This window comes from Macrobrachium rosenbergii, chromosome 13 (genome assembly GCF_040412425.1).
Source record: "Macrobrachium rosenbergii isolate ZJJX-2024 chromosome 13, ASM4041242v1, whole genome shotgun sequence".
NCBI classification, from domain to species: Eukaryota; Metazoa; Arthropoda; class Malacostraca; order Decapoda; family Palaemonidae; genus Macrobrachium; species Macrobrachium rosenbergii.
The window spans coordinates 50034429-50056928 of NC_089753.1; the positions used below are offsets into that span (position 1 = coordinate 50034429).

At 38.1% G+C, this 22500-nt stretch overlaps 1 protein-coding gene and 1 long non-coding RNA gene across 10 annotated transcripts in view; one reads left to right on the top strand and one right to left on the bottom strand.

Annotated features, from left to right (window-relative positions):
• Positions 1-22500, bottom strand: part of LOC136845294 (uncharacterized) — a 676812-nt gene that overhangs the window by 403457 nt on the left and 250855 nt on the right. For both annotated transcript variants that reach the window (XR_010855135.1, XR_010855136.1), the window contains exon 4: positions 395-432. This is a non-coding gene — a long non-coding RNA (uncharacterized lncRNA). The remainder of the gene's footprint in view (positions 1-394; positions 433-22500) is intronic.
• The window catches only part of LOC136845293 (toxin Tbo-IT2-like), a 335465-nt gene that overhangs the window by 270920 nt on the left and 42045 nt on the right, over positions 1-22500 (top strand). For all 8 annotated transcript variants that reach the window (XM_067115476.1, XM_067115472.1, XM_067115479.1 and 5 more), the window contains one exon: positions 3059-3140. In XM_067115476.1, coding sequence (XP_066971577.1) covers positions 3059-3140 — 82 coding nt within the window. The remainder of the gene's footprint in view (positions 1-3058; positions 3141-22500) is intronic.

Sequence of the window (22500 nt, forward strand, 5' to 3'; positions counted from 1 at the left end):
CAAAACATAAAATAATGTAACCCATTACTCTCTGTCTCGGCTAAGGCTATTTTTCCCTAGACTTTTATCTTATTTCGGGCTTGAGGAAGTACGAAAAGAGGGCATCATAAATTCATGGTAAAAATTTCTTAAACGCCCAAATTAAGGATATAAAAAGAGCTGTTATTTTTCTTGATCTATCTTAATTACATGAATGTACATTGTGTAGCATTGTAGTGTAATAGCACATAAACTAACTGCCCGAATCTTAATGATTGAGGTTTAAAATCATAAATGGTTTACCTTTCAAGTTAGTATGCGGGATTTGAAGCTCATTATTAGTGGGGAAAATCAGAGTGTTAACTTTGTAAACAGATGCAGAACAAAAACAAAATGAAAATAACAAATAACTTACAATCAGTTCAGCAAAGACCGGACCCAGCCACCCGAATTCTGAAAATACAAAAGACAGAAAATTATTGACCTTTCAACCTAATGTGCAGGATTTTGAAGCTCATTTGAAAAACACAAAGATGAATTAGAGATACAATAAACAGATACAAAGCAAAAAACTATTAAAATAAAGATAATTAACAATCAATTCAACAAAGACACGACCCAGCCCACCCATATTCAGAGAACGCAGACACAGAAAACATCCACATTCGAAGATGGATGAAAATCAATAAAGTCTACCTTTCTAGTTTAAATATGAATTCAAGCCCTCGAGGCCATTAAAAGAGGGACTTTCTTCTGCAAAGAAAGTAGGTATTTGGACTGCGCTCCATTGGAGGAGTGGGTAGAGCTCTCGGCTAGCACGCTGTTGGCCCAACATTCGACTCGAGGAATTTATTTGTGGTGATAGAAATTCATTTCTCGTCATAATGTAGTTTAGATTCCACAATAAGCTGTAGGTCCCGTTGGTAGGTAACCAGTTGGTTCTTAGCCACGTAAAATAAAAGTGACCAGTCTACTCTAGTCTAGAGCAGGTTGAAGAGGGGTCAGTCTAGTCCAGTCTAGAGCAGGCTGAAAAGGGACCAGTCTAGTCTAGTCTAGAGCAGGTTGAAAAGGGACCAGACTAGTCTAGTTTAGAGCAGGTTGAAAAGGAACCAGTCTAGATTAGAGCAGGTTGAAAAGGGAACCAGTCTAGTAGAGTCTAGTCTAGTCTCGAGCAGCCTGAAAAGGGACCAGTCTAGTTTAGAGCAGGTTGAAAAGTGATCAGCCTACTCTAGTCTAGAACGGGTTGAAAAGGTACCAATCTAGTCTAGTCTACAACAGGCTGAAAAGAGTCGATAGAGGGCTGGAGAGATCAAGGCCACTCAATAAAGAAGGCTTTGGAGCTGGAATCCTGCAGGATATATGAAAAGGAATGGCTGCCCAAAGCACTCGCGGACATTATGAAGATAGGCAAGGGTTTGATGGTTTTCAAAGCGAGGCTCTGTCGAAGTATTGGCTATTCATTCGGGATGAGTCTTAAGGGAACGTGGAGGTATTGCAGTGAAAGCATGAAGGGTAAAGGGGTTCAAATAGTTATCAATAGATCCTTAAACAGCCTTTATTTTAACATGTTATTTATATTATTATATTATATATATATATATATATATATATATATATATATAAATATATATATATATATATGTATTATATACATATATATATATAAAATTGTTATGAATATATATATATATATATATATATATATATATATATATATTACATATATCTGCATATACTGTATACATACACACACACATTTTATATATACATATATATATATATATATATATATATATATATATATATATATATATATATATATATATATATATATACAAAGAATAACCAGGTATAAGATCCCACTGAAATATCGAAACAGTTACCCACCACCCTGACGAGCATCGCATTAACTCCCCAACAATAAAAAACGAAAACTTTGCCAAACTTGCGAAGGCTTTCGGGAACCAGTTGAAACACTCTTCAGAATAACAACATCTGAGTAAAAGTTTATAAAAGCCCGGAATTTTCAAGCATTTTTGTCCTTTTTCCCTCTAATTCCAACTTATATCAGTAATATCGAAATCCTTCATTCTTCATTATTTGACCTTTGACCCAAGGTATCAGGTCACGAGATCATAGTCTTTATTTCGTAAGAGAGAAAATGGAATCAGTAATACTGTGAGGTGGAAAAATGAAAGAAAATCTTTTACTAGAACCAAAAATAAAACCTAGATTACAGTGGAAAGGTTTTTACTCATTATGAAAAGTAGAACGTATATTTTTCCTTCTTCGGAGGGTAATTGTGATATTACTGTCGCAATGGACGATTTGCGTAACGTTTCATCTGTTACACAATATTCTTTGTACGTGAGATAGCACACAGGGTAAATGGAAAAACAAGAGCACATTTATAAACTCTATTATATATATATATATATATATATATATATATATATATATATATATATATATATATATGTGTGTGTGTGTGTGTGTGTGTGTGTGTGTGTGTGTGAATATCTATGTAATATGAAAAGGAAGAAAAACCCAAAAAGATTATGGAAGTCAATTCTAAATATTTAAATATTTCTGGTTTGTAAAAGAATATCTTAATGAATGGTAATAAAAACCTACTTTTTACAAATTCACTACTAATTTTCCTAATTATACATACACAGTAATATTTTTTAATGAATTTTGTTTTCCATTATTTCCCTCTGCTAAATAATGTTGCTGAACTCTTTACCGCAATCTTCAGAAAAATATAATCACATCCCGCAGAACCTTATATATATAAGACGTGTCCTTTCTTATCTCTCCTGCAGAACCTTATATAAAAGCCGTGTCCTTTCTTGTCTATCCCGCAGAACCTTATATATAAGCTGTGGCCTTTCTTGTCTATCCCGCAGAACCTTATATATAAGCCGTGTCCTTTCTTGTCTATCCCGCAGAACCTTATATATAAGCCGTGACCTTTCTTGTATCTCCCGCAGAACTTTATATATATAAGACGTGTCCTTTCTTATCTCTCCTGCAGAACCTTATATAAAAGCCGTGTCCTTTCTTGTCTCTCCTGCAGATCACGAAGAAGACGCAGCCCCACCAGAAGCGGATTACACGACCGACCTTCTCGAACGCCTTCTCGCCCGCACAGCTCAAAAGTGAGTCTACGTTCAGGACCTACCAGGTCCGCCTTTGAAACACATACATCAGTCGCATACAACATTCAGAAAAAAGAAAAACACATTAACTTTTATATACACAGCGTTTATAGGTTATTAAGGCATGTACTTATTAGGTATACAATTCATGCAGACTTACAGTGCGTTTATAAATTGTAAAGACATGTACTTATTAGGTATACAAATTCACACAGACATATATACACACATCAAAAAAGAGAAAAATACACTATCTGTTTTATACATTCCTTTTATAGGTTATGAAGATGTGTACCTATTAGGTATACAATTCATATAGACATATATACACACACATACACACACAAAAATAAATATCCTCTTGTATATACTGCGTTTATAGATTGTAAAGGCATGTATTTAAGTATTCAATTTACACACACATATGCACATACATACACAAATAGAAAAAGAAAATACGTTTCCTCTTATATACACTGCATTTATAGGTTATGAAGACGTACTTACGCATACAATTCACACAGACATATATAAACACACATATACATAAAAAATGCATTTCCTGTTTATACACTGCCTTTATAGATGATAAAGACATGCACTTATTAGGTATACAATTCACATAGACATGCATACACATATACATAAAAATGCATTTCCTGTGTATACACTGCCTTTATAGATGATACAGACGTACTTATTAGGTATACAATTCACATAGGCATATATACACACATACACATCTAAAAAAAAGAAATACATTTCCTCTTATTTATACTGCGTTCAGAAATGTTAAAGACATATACTTAGGTATATAATTCACACGCACACACACACACAAACATGTACTTAAAAGAGAAACACAAGCATATTTTTCTAGTGTCAACACTTTGTGTAATATACACTACGTTCAGAAATAATTAAAAACATATACTTAGGTATACAATCCACACTGACATACACACACACACAAACAAATTTTTCTAGTATCTTTATTTACACCTTAAGATCACACACAGACTCTAAACACAAAAAGCTACACCTCACAGACATATATATCTTCCGAGAAACCCGCTGTTGAAGTTCATATTCCCTTACCATGACGCCTAAGACATAATGATCTGTATTAACATTCTGACGAAGAACTTAACCGGAAAGTTGAACACCCCCCCAGAAAAAATAAACAAAATAAACGTATTTTTACCGACGTAGGAAAACTTCGACAACCAACGGTGGCACATTCAGTCTGAAATTGAGTTATCAGAAGTATATATTCATATTTCCATTTCTGGGGTATAAAGGATTGTATGTACAAAGAAAATGGAATTCGATTTACAAAGCCAAAGAAGGCGCCTGCTTTCTCCAGTTACAAACACACGATAATGCTTCCAAATTCACAAAGGGAAACAAACACGCACACGTATCCAGAAGGATTTCTACTTATATTTTATATCCATTTCTGACATAAGAGGTATTATGTATACAAAGAAAGCTGTTTTCAGTTTACATAACCAAAGAACGCGCCATTTTCTCCAGTAACAAAAAATCACGATAAGACTACTAAATTCACAAACGGAAACAAACGAACGCATCCAGAAGGATTTATATTTATATTCTGTTCCTATTTCTGATATTTGAGTTATTACGTGTACAAAGAAAATTGAATTCAATTTGTAAAGCCGAGAAAAGCGCCTGCTTTCTCCAGTAACAAGCACACACGAATGTTATCACTCACAAACGGAAACATACCAAGACAAACAAACGCGTCTAGAAGGATTTCTATTTATATTTTACTCCTATTTCTGACATATGAGGTATTATGTGCACAAAGAAAATTAAATTCAATATACAAACCATAGAAAGCGCTTGCGTTCTCCAGTAACAAACACGCCAACATGCTATCAAATTCACAAACGGATACAAACAAAACAAACGCATCCAGAAGGATTTCTATTTACATTTGATTCTTATTTCTGACATTTGAGGTATTACGTGTACAAGGAAAATAGAATTAAATTTATAAAAGAAACGAAAGCGCCAACTTTCTCCAGTAACAAACACGCACAAATGCTACCTAGTTCCACAAACCAAAACAAACAAGGGCAAACAAACAAACGATGGCACCCAGAGGTGGAGACAGGAATTCTTTCACGGGTCACTCAGGGAGGTCCATTCTCTGTTTGATATTACACACTCTGACGTCATCGGCAGTCCCGCAAGTGACCAGATATTTTCTCGGGGGAAATAATGACTATACTTTTACCTATATGCCTCCTTCTTACCTTACCTGAAGCTTGATACGTGGTGAGGAAGCAAGAGTAAATGGCGGATGCGTTACTTTTAAAAATATTTTTTGCAAAAGCTAATTTTGGGGATTGCAAATTTTTGGTTGAAATGCTTTAAAAAAAATATTAGCGTGAATCATTAAGAATTATAGGTTTGTGGATAAAGTACGTTCAAAAATATATTCTAGCGTCCATTTCTTCATGGGATACGTCAAGATTCAAAAGAGTTCTACAGAAATACAAAAATTATTCTACCTATCTCTGATTCCAAAACCGTGAATGAAATTCCTTCGACATAAAATAACTCTGTGAAATCAATCGTCAAAAGGAGTAGTAACAAATATACTATGCTAAATTCGTCCGTATTCGGAAATACTTCAGAAACTCCTTTCCCCTTTGTTATATCACCCGGAGTCCGTAGCCTTCAAAATCATCTACAAAAAAGACGTTGTGATAAACTCTTTAGCATTATAAAAAAAAAATAGATTTTTTCGTTAAAAAGTTTTCCCAACTTCCGAATTTTCGTAATCCTTAAAAACAAACTTACTTAATGTCATTGAAAATGCTCTGAATAAAATATTGGTTTCTCTGTTTTAACCATTCTGTATAAAGTCAGTTACCGGAAGATTATGGAGTACTAAAGTCAACAGAAAAACAAGTAAAAAATGCGCCGGTTTCTTCTGCGCAATCGAGTTTTCTGTACAGCGTATAAATGCTGTATGAGCAGCGGCCCATGAAACTTTCAGCCACGGTCCGGTGATGGCCTGTCCTATAGCGTTGCCAGACGCGCTATCATTGCTAACTTTAACCTTAAATAAAATGAAAACTACTGAGGCTACAGGACTGCAATTTGGTATGTTTGATGTTTGGAGGGTGGATAATCAACATATCAATTTGCAGCCCTCTAGCCTCAGTAGTTTTTAAGATCTGAGGGCGGACAAAAAAGAAGTGCGGACGGACAGACAAATAGCCATCTCAATAGTTTTCTTTTACAGAAAATTAAAAAATGAGCCAAATCAAGAATTATTTATTTAGAAACTGCAGGCTGGAGGCTCATTTGCTCGATACTTCCTTGAGTATGAACCACGCAGCAAGGGTCATACAATACCCCCTCTAGGGTAACGAACGCCACTGCTATCGACTGGAGACTCACTCACAGGAGGAGTCCCGGTGAAAATCAATAAATCATAAATACTCCTTAAGGGAGAGTTCTTAGTAATCCTTACAGGTGATAAATGAGCAGAATATGTTAATCGATATCTAATAACTCTGAATAACTGGAAAACTGCTCTACTTGAAGTACATACATTGCACAAATGATACTGGTGCCCCTCACATAAACATATATATATATATATATATATATATATATATATATATATATATATATATATATATATATATATATATATATATATATATATATATATATATATATATAATATATTTATATATATATATATATATATATATATATGTGTATTTAATATATATATACATATATATGTATTTGTGTGTGTGTGTGTGTATGTATGTATGACAGAAGTTACTGAAAAACGCACAAATACAGAGGTTTACAAGACACTACGATAATTAGATGCGAAAGCTTTGATTTCGAAAATCCAGGACACTAAAACCAGCTAAGTGGACACTGGACCAAAATACATAAAGCAAACACTGGCAAAGTTCAGTTAATCAGTTGAATTTCTCTTGAGTGTTTCTGAAATCCTATCATTAAACCAGATGATGCATTTAGCATGTAATCCCTTATGACCTCAACTAAAATGGCAAGCCTTCTCTTAAAATTGTGAAAGTCCTGGATACCATTCACAAAAAGACGACCTGCTGCCTATGGTAAGGAAAGTATCTCCACGATTGAAAGGTCTGAGATTTTTTGAACGGTAAAGAGGCCGAGATCAAAAAAGCCAAATAAAGAATTGTGTAAGCAAACATTCCTACCAGGGTGACAGCATTCTTAATTCCCAAAAGTTTACATTGCTTTCTCTGGCAAAATCTAATCACTTATTGCAGGCCAGGAGATCTAAACTTTTGTTAAAATCTGAGCATAACTTTCTATATCATCCTATTAAACACAGACAACAATTGAGGCTAACAAAAATATAGATATATCAAACCAATAACAGTCTTCTTATAAGAGCTGAAAAGAATAACAAGCCTTTACTGCCGCATACTGCTCAAGGTTATACAATCTGTCGTCACAATGACTGTGGTCAATGACACCAACTTGTCTGAGGAGGCATCATACTCAAAACCAGTTACTAATTATTTATAGAAGGAAGGTAGGTATCTCCACGAAAAAACCATAGGTCATAGTTTTGACCTGAGGAGAATAATAAGATGGCACCACAGTCAACTGGCTGACCTCATACAAAACAACGTTGTATACCTAATACCTATGGTCATCAACGCCATTAATAAATAATGTGGCCTCGAGGGAATAAAAAGCATATAAAATTTCCAAGACATCGATAAAAAATGGTAAAAATAAAATGACGACACGTTATAAATTTTCAAGAATACCAGATTCCTCCACGAACTTCAAAATATCCTCTCCGAGATCCCAGGAAAAACAATAATCACCCTCTTCATCAATGAACTCTGAGAAGAACCGAAATCTCAGGTTCCCTAAGCTGGGGCACTCAACTAGCACAAAGTGTCGCACAGAGAATGATGACACTAATACGAAATAAGAATTTCCCATGAATGAACTCTTGGCAGGGGAGAAATTCGATACAAAGTGACGAAGAGTAAAATGCAAAAATAAAACAAATACTATAATCATCTGGAAAACAGAAATAGACTAATCAATAGCATTCTCTTAATGGGAAATCAAGCTGCAATGATTTTCTTATCAGATTTTCCAAGGAATCCTGCCTTACTCTCGGGAAGCAGCTTCTGGAGAGGACACCCCCCCCACCTTGGGCCTTTGGGCCTCTTCCATGAAGTTCTTGGGCCCTCTCCACGACCGTTTCCCCAGCCTGGCAGGATGGATACCTGCCTGCCTCCGAGGAAGCAGCCTCTGGGGCGGACAATTCCCTTCAAGGGTGCCCTCAAGAGACTGGCGAGCATTGGGGGTTTTTGGGCCTCATCCTTGAAGTTCTTGAGCCCTCTCCAGGCCCGCTTCCCCAGCCTGGCAGGATACCTGCCTTCCTCCGAGGAAGCAGCCTCTGGGTCGGACCCTTCTCTTCAAAGATACCCTCAAGAGACTGGCGAGCCTTGGGGGTTTTTGGGCCTCTTCCTTGAAGTTCTTGAGCCCTCTCCAGGCCCGCTTCCCCAGCCGGGCAGGATACCTGCCTTCCTCCGGGGAAGCATCCTCTGGGTTGGACCCTTCTCTTCAAGGATACCCTCAAGAGACCGGCGAGCATTGGGGGTTTTTGGGCCTCTACCTTGAAGTTCTTGAGCCCTCTCCAGGCCCGCTTCCCCAGCCTGGACAGGATACCTGCCTTCCTCCGAGGAAGCAGCCTCTGGGTCAGACTCTTCTCTTCAAGGATATCCTTAAGGGACTGGCGAGCCTTAGGGGTTTTTGGGCCTCTTCCTTGAAGTTCTTGAGCCCTCTCCAGGCCCGCTTCCCCAGCCTGATAGGATACCTGCCTTCCGCCGAGGAAGCAGCCTCTGGATCGGACCCTTCCCTTCAAGGGTGCCCTCAAGATACTGGCGAGCCTTTTGGGTTTTTGGGCCTCTTCCTTGAAGTTCTTGAGCCCTCTCCAGGCCCGCTTCCCCAGCCGGGCAGGATACCTGCCTTCCTCCGAGGAAGCAGCCTCTGGGTTGGACCCTTCTCTTCAAGGATACCCTCAAGAGACTGGCGAGCCTTGGGGGTTTTTGGGCCTCTACCTTGAAGTTCTTGAGCCCTCTCCAGGCCCGCTTCCCCAGCCTGGCAGGATACCTGCCTTCCTCCGAGGAAGCAGCCTCTGGGTTGGACCCTTCTCTTCAAGGATACCCTCAAGAGACTGGCGAGCATTGGGGGTTTTTGGGCCTCTACCTTGAAGTTCTTGAGCCCTCTCCAGGCCCGCTTCCCCAGCCTGGCAGGATACCTGCCTTCCTCCGAGGAAGCAGCCTCTGGGTTGGACCCTTCTCTTCAAGGATACCCTCAAGAGACTGGCGAGCCTTGGGGGTTTTTGGGCCTCTTCCTTGAAGTTCTTGAGCCCTCTCCAGGCCCGCTTCCCCAGCCTGGCAGGATACCGGCCTTCCTCCGAGGAAGCAGCCCCTGGGTCAGACCCTTCTCTTCAAGGATACCCTCAAGAGACTGGCGAGCCTTGGGGGTTTTTGGGCCTCTTCCTTGAAGTTCTTGAGCCCTCCCCAGGCCCGCTTCCCCAGCCTGGCAGGATACCTGCCTTCCTCCGAGGAAGCAGCCTCTGGGTCAGACCCTTCTCTTCAAGGATACCCTCAAGAGACTGGCGAGCCTTGGGGGTTTTTGGGCCTCTACCTTGAAGTTCTTGAGCCCTCTCCAGGCCCGCTTCCCCAGCCTGGCAGGATACCTGCCTTCCTCCGAGGAAGCAGCCTCTGGATTGGACCCTTCTCTTCAAGGATACCCGCAAGAGACTGGCGAGCCTTGGGGGTTTTTGGGCCTCTTCCTTGAAGTTCTTGAGCCCTCTCCAGGCCCGCTTCCACAGCCTGACAGGATACCTGCCTTCCTCCGAGGAGGTAGCCTCTGGGTCGGACCCTTCCCTTCAAGGGTGCCCTCAAGAGACTGGCGAGCCTTGGGGGTTTTTGGGTCTCCTCCTTGAAGTTCTTGGCTCCATTCCAGGCTCGCTTTCCCAGCCTGGCAGGATAGCTGCCTTCCTCCGAGGAAGCAGCCTCTGGGTTGAACCCTTCCATTCAAGGGTGCCCTTAAGGGACAGGCTAGCCTTGGAGCCTGTGGCCCTCACCCTGGTCCTTAGAGGAGGGCCTGAGTAAGCAATTTTCGGACTCCATCCTGAGGAGGGCCTTCTTGTTTTTTGGTCCTCTTCTGAATTTCCATTTCCATTCTCTTTATGCAGCTTTCCTCCGGAAGATCTCCTGTGGCCTGTTTATCTTCTCCTTTCAAACGATCTTTGCTGATATCCAAGTCCCTTCAACATACTCTTTGCTTTCACTTACCCAGCTTTTCAAATGTGACACTTGCTCTTCCCGAAGGCGTCAAGAAGATTTGAAGGATTTGGGAGATTGTTCCTGGAGACTTTGGAGTTCGGCGCATGCCCGAATGTCATTTCTCTCGTCCTTTCAGGAGCCGGAGAATTAAGGATTCCAAAATGTCTTCACGGGAAATCGCGAAACTTTTATATCATTTTAACTTCGCTTTTGCCATTGCTTACTTTTCTTTTTCTGACATATATGTCGTTTCTTTTCTTGATCTAGTCGTCCTCTAGAACCTTATGCGATTCCCTCTTACGATGATACTGATCATCCCTTCGATTTTACCTCGCTTCTTCAAAATAGTAATCCCGGGAATCCAGCTTAAAACGGTTAAAGGTCTCTATCTTCTATTTCGTATAAATTCTTCAACTCATCCACGCCATTGTCCTCCTTTCTTCTTGATTATTTCTTTTCCATGTTTCGAATGAAGAACTTGCGCCCATAAGTGACAATACAAATAAGCGCCGAAAGCAGGAACCTCGAATCTACTGTACTGCTCCGCGAAATAGTCCATTTTCTCATGAGTAACCAATTGTACACTGATGATGTGCCACTCTCTTGATGTATTTTCTCTCCAGAACTTCTCTTTTAGTCTTTCTGCTTCGTCAGCCAGTCCATCTTACCCTTCGCCTTCACTTACTCACGTTCTCACTCTGAAAGCATCAAAACGACTTGGAGGATGCTGAGGATTGCTACTGGAGGACTTTGAGTCAGTGCACCTACTGAGTTATGGCGTTAGGCGCATGCGCGAATGCCATTTCTCTTGACCTTTCAGGAGCTGGAAATAGAAGGATTCCAAAACTTCTTCACAGAAACCACGAAGATATTAGGGTGACAGGCGACAAAGATTCTTACTGGCAGCAGATGACTTGAAATTTTCTTGAAGCTTTATTGCCACGAAAAAATCAATATTTCAAAATAGAGAAATATGCAAATTAAGCGAAAAACCATCATTATCGTATCCTTTTCTCTCGTCGTCGTATATGTACACACATACACACACACACACACACACACACACACACACATACACATATACATATATATATATATATATATATATATATATATATATATATATATATATATATATATATATGTGTGTGTGTGTGTGTGTTATATATGTATATATATATACATATATATATTTATATGTGTATATATCTCATGTATATATATGGCTGAAAAGATCCAAGGTGCTGACGAGAGAGAGAGAGGAGAGAGAGAGAGAGAGAGAGAGAGAGAGAGAGAGAGAGAGAGAGAGAGAGAGAGAGAGAGAGAGAGATATGATCATTATATCTTAACGGGTCACTGGTCTTCGGTTCCCCACCGACGGTAAAGAAACAGCGATCAGCACCACGCGTCCTTTCAGAGAGAGAGAGAGAGAGAGAGAGAGAGAGAGAGAGAGGAGAGAAGGCATGGGAAAACACAGAGACCTTGAATAGAGAAAATGGGAAATTAAAGGGAAAAGTAAGAAATTGTCAAAATTATAATACCAGTCTTTATTATAAATACACTAACGTGCATATATATACAGAGATATATATATATATATATATATATATATATATATATATATATATATATATATATATATATATTAAACATAGTTACAGGCAGATAGCGAAACCAGGCATTTCGCGAACTGCCTGAAATTTCAGGCAGATAGCGAAATGCACTTAGGGACATTTGATCGTCAATAATGCATTAAAAACCGTACCGATAATGGTAATTTTCCTTTACGGTTTAACCTCCTGGAAGTCTTAGAGAAAAGATAAATTATTATTATTATTATTATTATTATTTTTATTATTATTCAGAAGGCCACCACAGGGACCAATGACTTGAAATTCAAGCTTCCAAAGAATATTATGGTGTTCATCAGAAAGGAGTAACAGAAGGTAGTGGGAAATACAGAATGAAGAGATCACTTATTAAAAAAAAAAAAAACGAACAAATTAATAAATAAATAGGAAAAATGTATGTAAATTACTAAAATACAATGAATCTGAAACAGAGAAGAAAAGAGCTTGTCTCAGCTTCTGAGGAAAACCGTCCTATTTCAGATTTCTGGTCACCAAGAAACCTACTGAATCGGGTCATTGCCCACGGCCGAGTTTTCGGAAAGATTCCATGAGAGTCTATTTCCAGATCTAGTTCTGGAACGCCAGCGAACTGTGCCCTAACAGGAAGTGTAATGAAAACTTACCCATCAAGTTTTTGAGGACCAAGAGAAAAGATAGAGAAAATATAAAGACGACGAAATGAATGTAATGAAAATATATCAAGACATCTGAGGCACATCGGGAGGAAATTATTAAAATGAATATATTCATTATGCATTTAAGGTGAATATGCTTAACAGGATGATGAAGCTCCAATATGACAAACTATTTAGCCAACAAACTTCCTAAATTATTCGTAATTCGAAGCCCCGCACCCGCCCCCCCCAAAAAAAGACTATTGTACTCATGTAAATACATAAGAACAGTGGCTGTGTATGTATTTAAGTTTGTATGCATGTATGTAAATATGTATATATGTATGTATACACACACATATATATCATATATATTGTATATGTTTATATATATAAAATATATATATATATATATATATATATATATATAATATATATATATATATAAATATCACAAATATTACATATTATGTACATTTCACACACACACACACACACACACACACACACACACACACATATATATATATATATATATATATATATATATATATATATATATATATATATATATATATTACACATTAACATCCACACTACCCCAGCATACAACCATATAAAATCTTTACGAAACAATATTTAAAAGCATTACAAATTCTTTACGAAATTATTACACACGCTCACTTAGGTCTGAACGAGAGAATTCGCCAGCCCAGAAATTACACTCAATTAAAACAGCATTAAAATAGCATTATATTTAAGGTAATACCGAGACACTTTTTTCCAAAAAAGGAAAATGAGGAGGTGAATGAAGGCAAAGGGGTCAAGCCTTTAAGCAGATAGAAATTGCGAATACACTCACAATCCTACGAAGGAAAGAGGCTTAGGAATTCCTATGAAGAATACTGAGATATGGTGCATCTATTGAGAGAGAGAGAGAGAGAGAGAGAGAGAGAGAGAGAGAGAGAGAGACTGTTCTTTGTAAGATCCACCCCTATCTATTACACACTAAAGACAGCTTTTCCGAATATAGAAATATAATAGGAAGAGGACAAAGAAAGAGAGAGAGAGAGAGAGAGAGAGAGAGAGAGAGAGAGAGAGAGAGAGAGAGAGAGAGAACTCATGATTAAATCCATCCCAACTTAATATCCACAAAAGACAGCTTTTCCGAATATAGAAATATAACAATAGGACTCAAAAAAAAAAAAAGATATTACCAAAAAATGTATCATCATATAAAAAGGATCACTAAGAATCCTGGAGGTATCGTTGGCTCTGGAAGAGATAAGAATATTATAAGAATATTATAATATCAGGAAATATGTGAAAGGTTTTGGAATAGAGGAAGGCTGACGAATATCGAGGCGTCGGTGTTATATCAAGGGAGCTAGGGAATAAAAGTGCTAAGGTGCTGGAATATGACAATATGACACGTGGCCACCAGGAAGGCCTGAGAAATTACTTGGCGTTGGAGAAACAGGGAGAAATGACTGGTGAAAAGAATTCCTTTTGGCTTTGTGATTTGAAAACGACTGTTTTAGCATCACGAAATGGAACTGGAAAGTGAAATTTAGAACAAAGGCCAAGCTCTGAGACATAAGCAGTCATTCAGCGCTGAGAGGGAAATCGAGAGTAAAAAGGTTTGAAAGGTGCAACAGGAAGAAAACCTCTCAGTTGCACTATGAGACAATTGTTAAGAGAGGGTGGCAAGTAAGATGGATAAAAAGAGAATATAAACGGAGGTATGTTAAAAGGAAATGAAAGGGGTTGCAGGGACGCCGCAAAGAACCTACACCAACGCCAGAGCACGACAATAAAGCTTCACACTCGACTGTAGCAAATATTATGACACCGAGTTTTACTGCAAATTATTCTCCTTCCGCAAACTAAGAATTAGGAGGATCAAGCAAAAGAATATTATATTATTCATATAGCTTACAGAATGCCCTATGTGCACCAAATACGAAAGCTTACCTCAGAAGAACAAAGAACGTTGTTAGCCTCTTTAAGACTCGGCAATAATATTTGGTCATTGGAAATCAGCTATCCCACAGGACCGTATGAACTAAATACTACTCTGTAAAGATAATTTTTTGTGGTTCATATAACTGAGCAAAGTTTCGCCATAATGTAGAGTTCAAGAAAATTTATCTATATTCTAGCTTTCGAAGCTATTTGCAATGTTGCAGTGGATGGATGCAACACTGCAACAGATACTGGAAATAACCTGAAAAGCTCGAACACAGATAAATTTTTGTTGAATTGTATTACATGCGGGGGAAAACTTTTGATGTTGTTGCAATAGCTGTGTTACAGTGTACCATCCATTCATTTGCCATTCGGTAGGCACAAAACTTTGTTTTCTGCTCTGAGATAGTGGTCTGTAAAAATTTCATCGTTTCTTTTTTGGGTATTTTTAAGATTATGCATACATGCATCCATGCGCGCGCGCGCGCGCGCACGCACACACACACACACACACACACACACACACATATATAATTTCATAAGGATTTTTAAGAATACAGACACAGACACATTAGAGAGAGAGAGAGAGAGAGAGAGAGAGAGAGAGAGAGAGAGAGAGAGAGAGAGAGAGAGAGAGAGAGAGAGACTTTCGTGTTTGCACTGTTCCATGTTGACAGTTCGAGCGGATATGTGGAAATGTGTCTTTTTCTGCAAGTATGTGGAAGAGTTTCCTTGTACAAAATATAGGAAAAAAAAAGCCCAGCTAGCGCTCTCACGCATTCCTTCAAAACTCCTCCCGCCGGTCTCGTAAGATGGCAACAAGCCCACACACACACGCACGCACACACACACCATCAGAAACTTAATGACTCGGAGATAATTAACATAGGAGCACATCTCCCTCCCTAACTTAACATGGCAGAAGACAAGCGGTGACAGTCTGAGAACAATATATTATTCCTCCGGCCTGACAGCTAATATAAGTCAAGATCATTCGTGAGGTGAAGAGCCAATGAACTTGACTACCTAGAAGGGTACATCAGTCTTCTTGGAACGCCTATGAGATAGGAGGAGAAGGAGAATTTAAACGAGGTGCTTGCACAGAGAATTGAATTGAAGTGAATATAGAATTTAGGCCAAAGGCCAAGCACTGGGACCTATGAGGTCATTCAGCGCTGAAACGGAAATTGACAGTAAAAGGTTTGAAAGGTGTAACACGAGGAAAACCTCGCAGTTGCACTATGAAGCAGTTGCTAGGTGAGGGTGGAAAGTAAGATGGATGAAAAGAGAATATGAAAGGAGGTACAGTGAAAGGAACGGAAGGGGTTGCAGCTAGGGGCCGAAGGCACGCTGCAACGAACCTTAAATAATGCCTACAGTGCACCAACTGACGGCACTATCCCCCTACGGGGAAGTTTGCACAAAGAGGGAAACGATTTGGTTTTCATATCAATAAGTTTTCAGGGCTTCATTGAGGTTGGTCTTTTTTTTTTTTGTTAAGATGTTCTAATTTCTTCTTGAAATTTTATCTAGGAAATATAGGCTTATTACCGTTTAGTTTTATAACTAAGAAGACGAGATGTTCTTCACACGAAGAGCAAAACAATTTGGTTTTCATTTCAATGTTCCGTAGGTTTTCTGGTCTACAGCGAGACTCGTTTCTTTTAGGATGTTCTAATTTCTTCTTGAAATTTTACTTGTGAAAATATGAGAAGGTCTATGATTTAATTCAATATCTCAGCACACTTATGAGAGAGAATTCACTTTCTATGATTACGACTGAAAGCTTACCTATGAAAATTATGAGAGGAGCTATGATATTGTTTTATCACTATGTGTGATATTGTTTTATCACTATGTGCACCTACGGGAGAGAAGTCAAATTATCTATGGTTACAACTGAAACTTTATCTAGGAAAATATGAAAACATGAGATTTGTGATTTAGCTATATAACTGTGTACACTTATGAGAGAGAATTCAAATGGTCTATATTTACAACCCCGTTCACCCCGTTTACCGTATCAAAAGTTTCACAGAGTGTTGTTTCCTGATAATATATAAAATACAATAGTTCTATATAAGGATATCATATATAAAATATATAAAATACAATATTTATCAATAAGGAACTCATATATAACATAGGAAATGTATTATTTTCCATAAAGAAATCATATATAAAATATAGAAAATATAAAATTTATCCATACGGAAATCAAATATAAAATACATTTATCTATAAGGACATCATATATAAAATATATAAAATACATTTCTCTATAGGGAGTCACAAAAAAGCTCCTTACAAAGCATTTCATTAAATATTTTCTTTTTTAGATGACAACGTGCATTTTAATTTGTCCAGGAGAGTTTTTAAAGGTCTAACAAAATATTTTTTAAACACAGATAGAAAGAAAGAACCACAACAACGTTCATATATATATATAAATATAACAATTTCCATAAACATTTTTTCGGAATATACTAAACATACACACACATTCCCCAAAGCCTCTCGTACGCTATCGGGCAATCCTATTACAAAAATTTCCCCCATAACAATACAGAATAAATAACAACATTTTACGGGTTATTTTACAACCTGCCACACCACATTTCTCTACCGGTGCATTTTGCACACCCGAAGCCTCGTGTGCTGGTTGTTACTGTCACTTATTACCGAGATATTGCCAGTGATGATCGAAAAACGAAATTTTGTTGCATTGCCTCGCGTCTGCAAGTTGGCTGGTGTCAGTCATACTGGTGGGGGGGGAGGGGTTCGTCACTTCGTTACCTTGGGCTGGCGTTGAAAGTACCTTTATCGGTTATGGGGTTCCACTCGTTCATATTGTTGTTTTTTTTTTGGAGTAAGACAGCCTTGTGCTTTACAGCAAGCTAGCTTTGTTCTTAATTGGGCTTTAAAGTTAGCCAGCCATGATCTTACTGCGCTTCTAAAGTAAGCCAGCCATGTTCTTATTGCGCTTCTAAAGTAAACTAGCCATGTTTTTATTGCGCTTCTAAAGTAAGCCAGCCATGTTCTTATTGCGCTTCTAAAGTAAGCCAGCCATGTTCTTATTGCGCTTCTAAAGTAAAGTAGCCATGTTTTTATTGCGCTTCTAAAGTAAGCCAGCCATGTTCTTATTGCGCTTCTAAAGTAAGCCAGCCATGTTCTTATTGCACTTCTAAAGTAAGCCAGCCATGTTCTTATTGCGCTTTTAAAGTAAGCCAGCCATGTTCTTATTGCGCTTTTAAAGTAAGCCAGCCATGTTCTTATTGCACTTCTAAAGTAAGCCAGCCATGTTCTTATTGCGTTTTTAAAGTAAGCCAGCCCTGTTCTTATTGCACTTTTAAAGTAAGCCAGCCATGTTCTTATTGCACTTCTAAAGTAAGCCAGCCATGTTCTTGTTGTGCTTCTAAAGTAAGCCAGCCATGTTCATTACTGAGTTTTAAAGTAAGGCAGCTTTGATCTTTATTGGGCTTAACAGTTAGCCAGCTTTGCTCTTTATTGGCCTTTAAAGTAAACAAGCTTTGTTCACTATTGGGCTTTAAAGTAGGCCAGCTTTGTTCTTTATTGTGCTTTACAGTAAGCCAGCTTTATTTTTACAGAGCTTTAAAGTAAGCCAGCTTTCTTCTTTGTTGGGCTTTTAAGTAAGCCAGCTCAGTTCTTTATCGGGCTTTAAAATAAGCCAGTTTTGTTCTTTATTGGGCTTTAACGTAAGCCAGCTTTGATCTTTATTTAGCTTTAAAGTAAGCCAGCTATGTTCTTTATTGGGCTTTAAAGTAAGCCAGCTTTGTTCTTCATCGGGATTTACAGTAAACCACTTTATTCTTTATTGGGCTTTACAGTAAGCCAGCTTTGTTCTTTATTGGGCTTTACAGTAACCCAGCTTTGTTCCTTATAGAGCTTTAAAGTAATCCGGCTTTCTTTTTTATTGGGCTTTAAAATACGCCAGCTTTGTTCTTTATTGGGCTTTACAGTATGCCAGCTTTGATCTTTAATGGGCTTTACAGTAAGCCAGCTTTGATCTTTATTGGACTTCAAAGTAAGTCTGCTTCGTTCTTTATTGGGCTTTAAAGTAAGCCAGCTTTGTTCTTTATTGTGCTTCAGAGTAAGCCAGCTTTTTTACTTTATTGGGCTTTAAAGTAAGCCAGCTTTGTTCTTTATTGGGCTTTAAAGTAAGCAAGCCTTGTGCTGGCATGGGCTCTTGCTCCATGAACAGCCCGTAACTGCAGCAATCAATCAGTGGAACAGAAACCAGATTCTGGTGGTGCAATTCTACATACATTTTCGCATATTTTCTAACAACTTGATAAAAAATTATAGAAGAAATCCCACAATACCAAGAAACGATAAAGGAATATAAAGAGAGAGGTGGATTTCTCTAAAGCCTCTGCTCTCGTGCGATTAACACCTTTATTCTGTCAATTTACTCAATTATTATACAAGAACTAACCGCAATACAAAGAGGTGATAAAGCAATGTAAACCATTGCCAGGGTCCTGATTGGCAAGAGTGTACGAAATTGCACTGGTAATGACGGCAGATAATCCTGAGTCCCTATGAACTCGAACAAAGGTGTGTCTGTTATTTTCTGGAATAATGATCCTTCTCTTCTTTCCAACACCATGAATTGAAATATAAAGGGAAAAAATTTATGGGATTTCCAATGTAATAATAGCATTATCATAATACAAATACCATCCCTCGCCTGGATAGAGGGTCATCCCCAATCGTAATAACCACAACTAGAACATCCCATTGTTTTCGAACACACAGTTATAATGGTGTTGAATTAATGTGCACAGAAATTGATGAGAACATATAAAGCAAATTTTCCCTTATGAGCTAATAATAAAATTAACTGAGAATTTAGTCTTCCTCGTCCATAATTATATTTAATAACTTTCTCGTCAAATATGAAATAATGATCAATAAAACACCCCACTCCTTTCTTTACCTGAGACACTCACTAACGACAAGATTACAAACGTACATCAAAGTCAAAACTTAGCCACGGATTCGACATTCTCTCTCTCTCTCTGTGAGAAACCTGTCCGTCATTAGCGTTATGGAGGCTGACTGCTGCGTTGCAAAAAGGGGACCCTGGTCTCTCTCTCTCTCTCTCTCTCTCTCTCTCTCTCTCTCTCTTCCACCCACCTCCCGTCAACTCGTTTTTTGGAAAGTGTTCTCTATAAAACCCCAAAGGGAAACGGAGGTCCTCGTTGTTTTTCGCGAGATGTGACGTCTTTCCCATTTGAAAGGTTTTTTTATTTGTTTATTTCACAGGAAATGAATGAATGCTTTGGTTTTTACGAGGTCTATACTTTTGACAAGGGGGGCATACCAAGTACTATTTAATAATATAATAATTAATGGCAAAATTCTCTCTATAGAAAGAGAGGAAGAAGAGGAAAAACAGGAAGAAGAAGAAGAAAAAGAAAGGAGGAGGAGGAGGAGGAGGAGGAGGAGGAGGAGGAGGAGGAGGAGGAGGAGGAGGAGGAGGAGGAGGAGGGAGATGAAGAGGAGGAAGATTAAGAGGAAGAGGAAGAGGAGAAGAGGAGGCTGCTCTCACAAACAGCTTACAAAGAAATACTTGAAATTCAAAACCCTTAAAACCCTACAACTCATTCATCTACAATCCTAAAAAAATAAATGATCTCAAACGTTCCCAGCCACGAAAACATTTTCAGCTAAATAAAACCTACATGAACCCTGCAACGTTTGGCAATCCACGTCGTTATAACTATTACTGCCGGATAATTTAATAATCTGCTGGCCCAATGGGTGGTTCGAATATCTGCATAAAACCATTACAGTGGGAATGCTCGCTATGTGAGAAGGGTAATGGTCGGCCATATTTCTTTTATTATTATTGTTATCATTATTATTGGGCCACTACATTTTCTTTAATTAATAATAATAATAATAATAATAATAATAATAATAATAATAATAATAATATTATTTTTATGAATCTTATTATTATTACCGATATGCTACACTATTATTATTATTATTATTATTATTATTATTATTATTATTATTATTATATTATAACTGCTACAGATACAAGCAAAATTATAAAAACTATTCAAGTAAAGTCTACAAAATCATTCACAGTAAGTTTATATCACATTCCTAAATAATGTGGCACTGACAACTCGACGGTAAGATTCATATCAATATGGCAACTCATACGCCCCCTAAGGGAGGTCGTGACGTCACGGCAAATTAAAAGTAAGTAAAGGGTCCATTTTCCAACAATTTCCTTGAAAGCCTAAGTAAAGTTCAGGGTAAATAAACATTAATTAAAAGTTCCGTTAAACGAGACTGGATAAACATTGCTTTTGGATGAAAATATTTACCTCTATGAAATAACAGTTCGAGGAAAATGAAATTTCTACTTCCAGATCAAAATGTTTCTCTCTCTCTCTCTCTCTCGAACTGCCAATTATGTATAAATGGAACACTGAAATGTATGTAATAACTATTTTTAATGGGGTAAAAGACTGATTTTGATTCTCTCTCTCTCTCTCTCTCTCTCTCTCTCTCTCTCTCTCTCTCTCTCTTTACAACAGGCCGACCGCCTTCCAGCCCTCCCCAGCAAAAGTAAAAAGATAAGATAAAGAAAGAAATGAGGATATACCTACTCCAGAACTCTCTCTCTCTCTCTCTCTCTCTCTCTCTCTCTCTCTCTCTCTCTCTCTCTCTCTCTCTTTACAACAGGCCTCTCAGCCCTCCCCAGCAAAAGTAAAAGATAAGATAAAGAAAGAATGAGGATATACCTACTCCAGAACTCTCTCTCTCTCTCTCTCTCTCTCTCTTTACAACAGCCCGACCGCCTTCCAGCCCTCCCCAACGAAAGTAAAAAGATAGGATAAAGAAAGAAATGAGGATATACCTACTCCAGAACTCTCTCTCTCTCTCTCTCTCTCTCTCTCTCTCTCTCTCTCTCTCTCTCTCTCTCTCTCTCTCTCTCTCAAAAGGAAGAAGATAAGATAAAGAAAAAATGAGAATATTGCTACCTCGGAATTCTCTCTCTCTCTAAAGAAAAAATAAAGATAAAGAAAAAATGAGAATATAGTAGTCCCAAGACTCTCTCTCTCTCTCTCTCAAGAGGAAAAATGAAAAAAATAAGATAAAAAAATGAGAATATAGTTACCCCACAATTCTCTCTCTCTCTCTCTCTCTCTCTCTCTCTCTCTCTCTCTCTCTCTCTCTCTCTCTCTCTCTCCTTGCTTTGGTATGCATGAAAACTCCAGTCCTCTCGATCCCAGGGAGCTCCCAGGCGATATTGCTGTTCCCTTTGACCTTTGGATCTCCTCAAAGTGAATAAACGCATATGAGAGAAAGTGAATAAACAAGGGAAAGGTGCTTTTGCTTTCTATAGAAAGGGTCAAGAATAAACCCCATTAATATGAAGGAATGGAAAGCGAATAATTCAACTGGATGGAATTTAATGGTAGCTAATGGACAGCTTCCGTTTTTAACTTTACTGCGCTTTCTCTGTGCTTGCAATGCAAGCATCAGGAGGTGTTTTGCTGTTGCTTTCTATAGAAAGGGTAAAAAAATAAACATCATTAACATTAAGGAATGGAAGACGAATAACTCAACTGGACGGACTTTAATGGCAGATAATGGATTGCTTTCGTTTTTCATTTCGCTTGCACTTTTTATGTGCTTGCAGTTCAAGCACAAGAAGTGTTCAAAATTAACATTATTCAAGTATCTTTAATGCCGTTTTTAATGCTATTAAACTTTTAGGAATTAT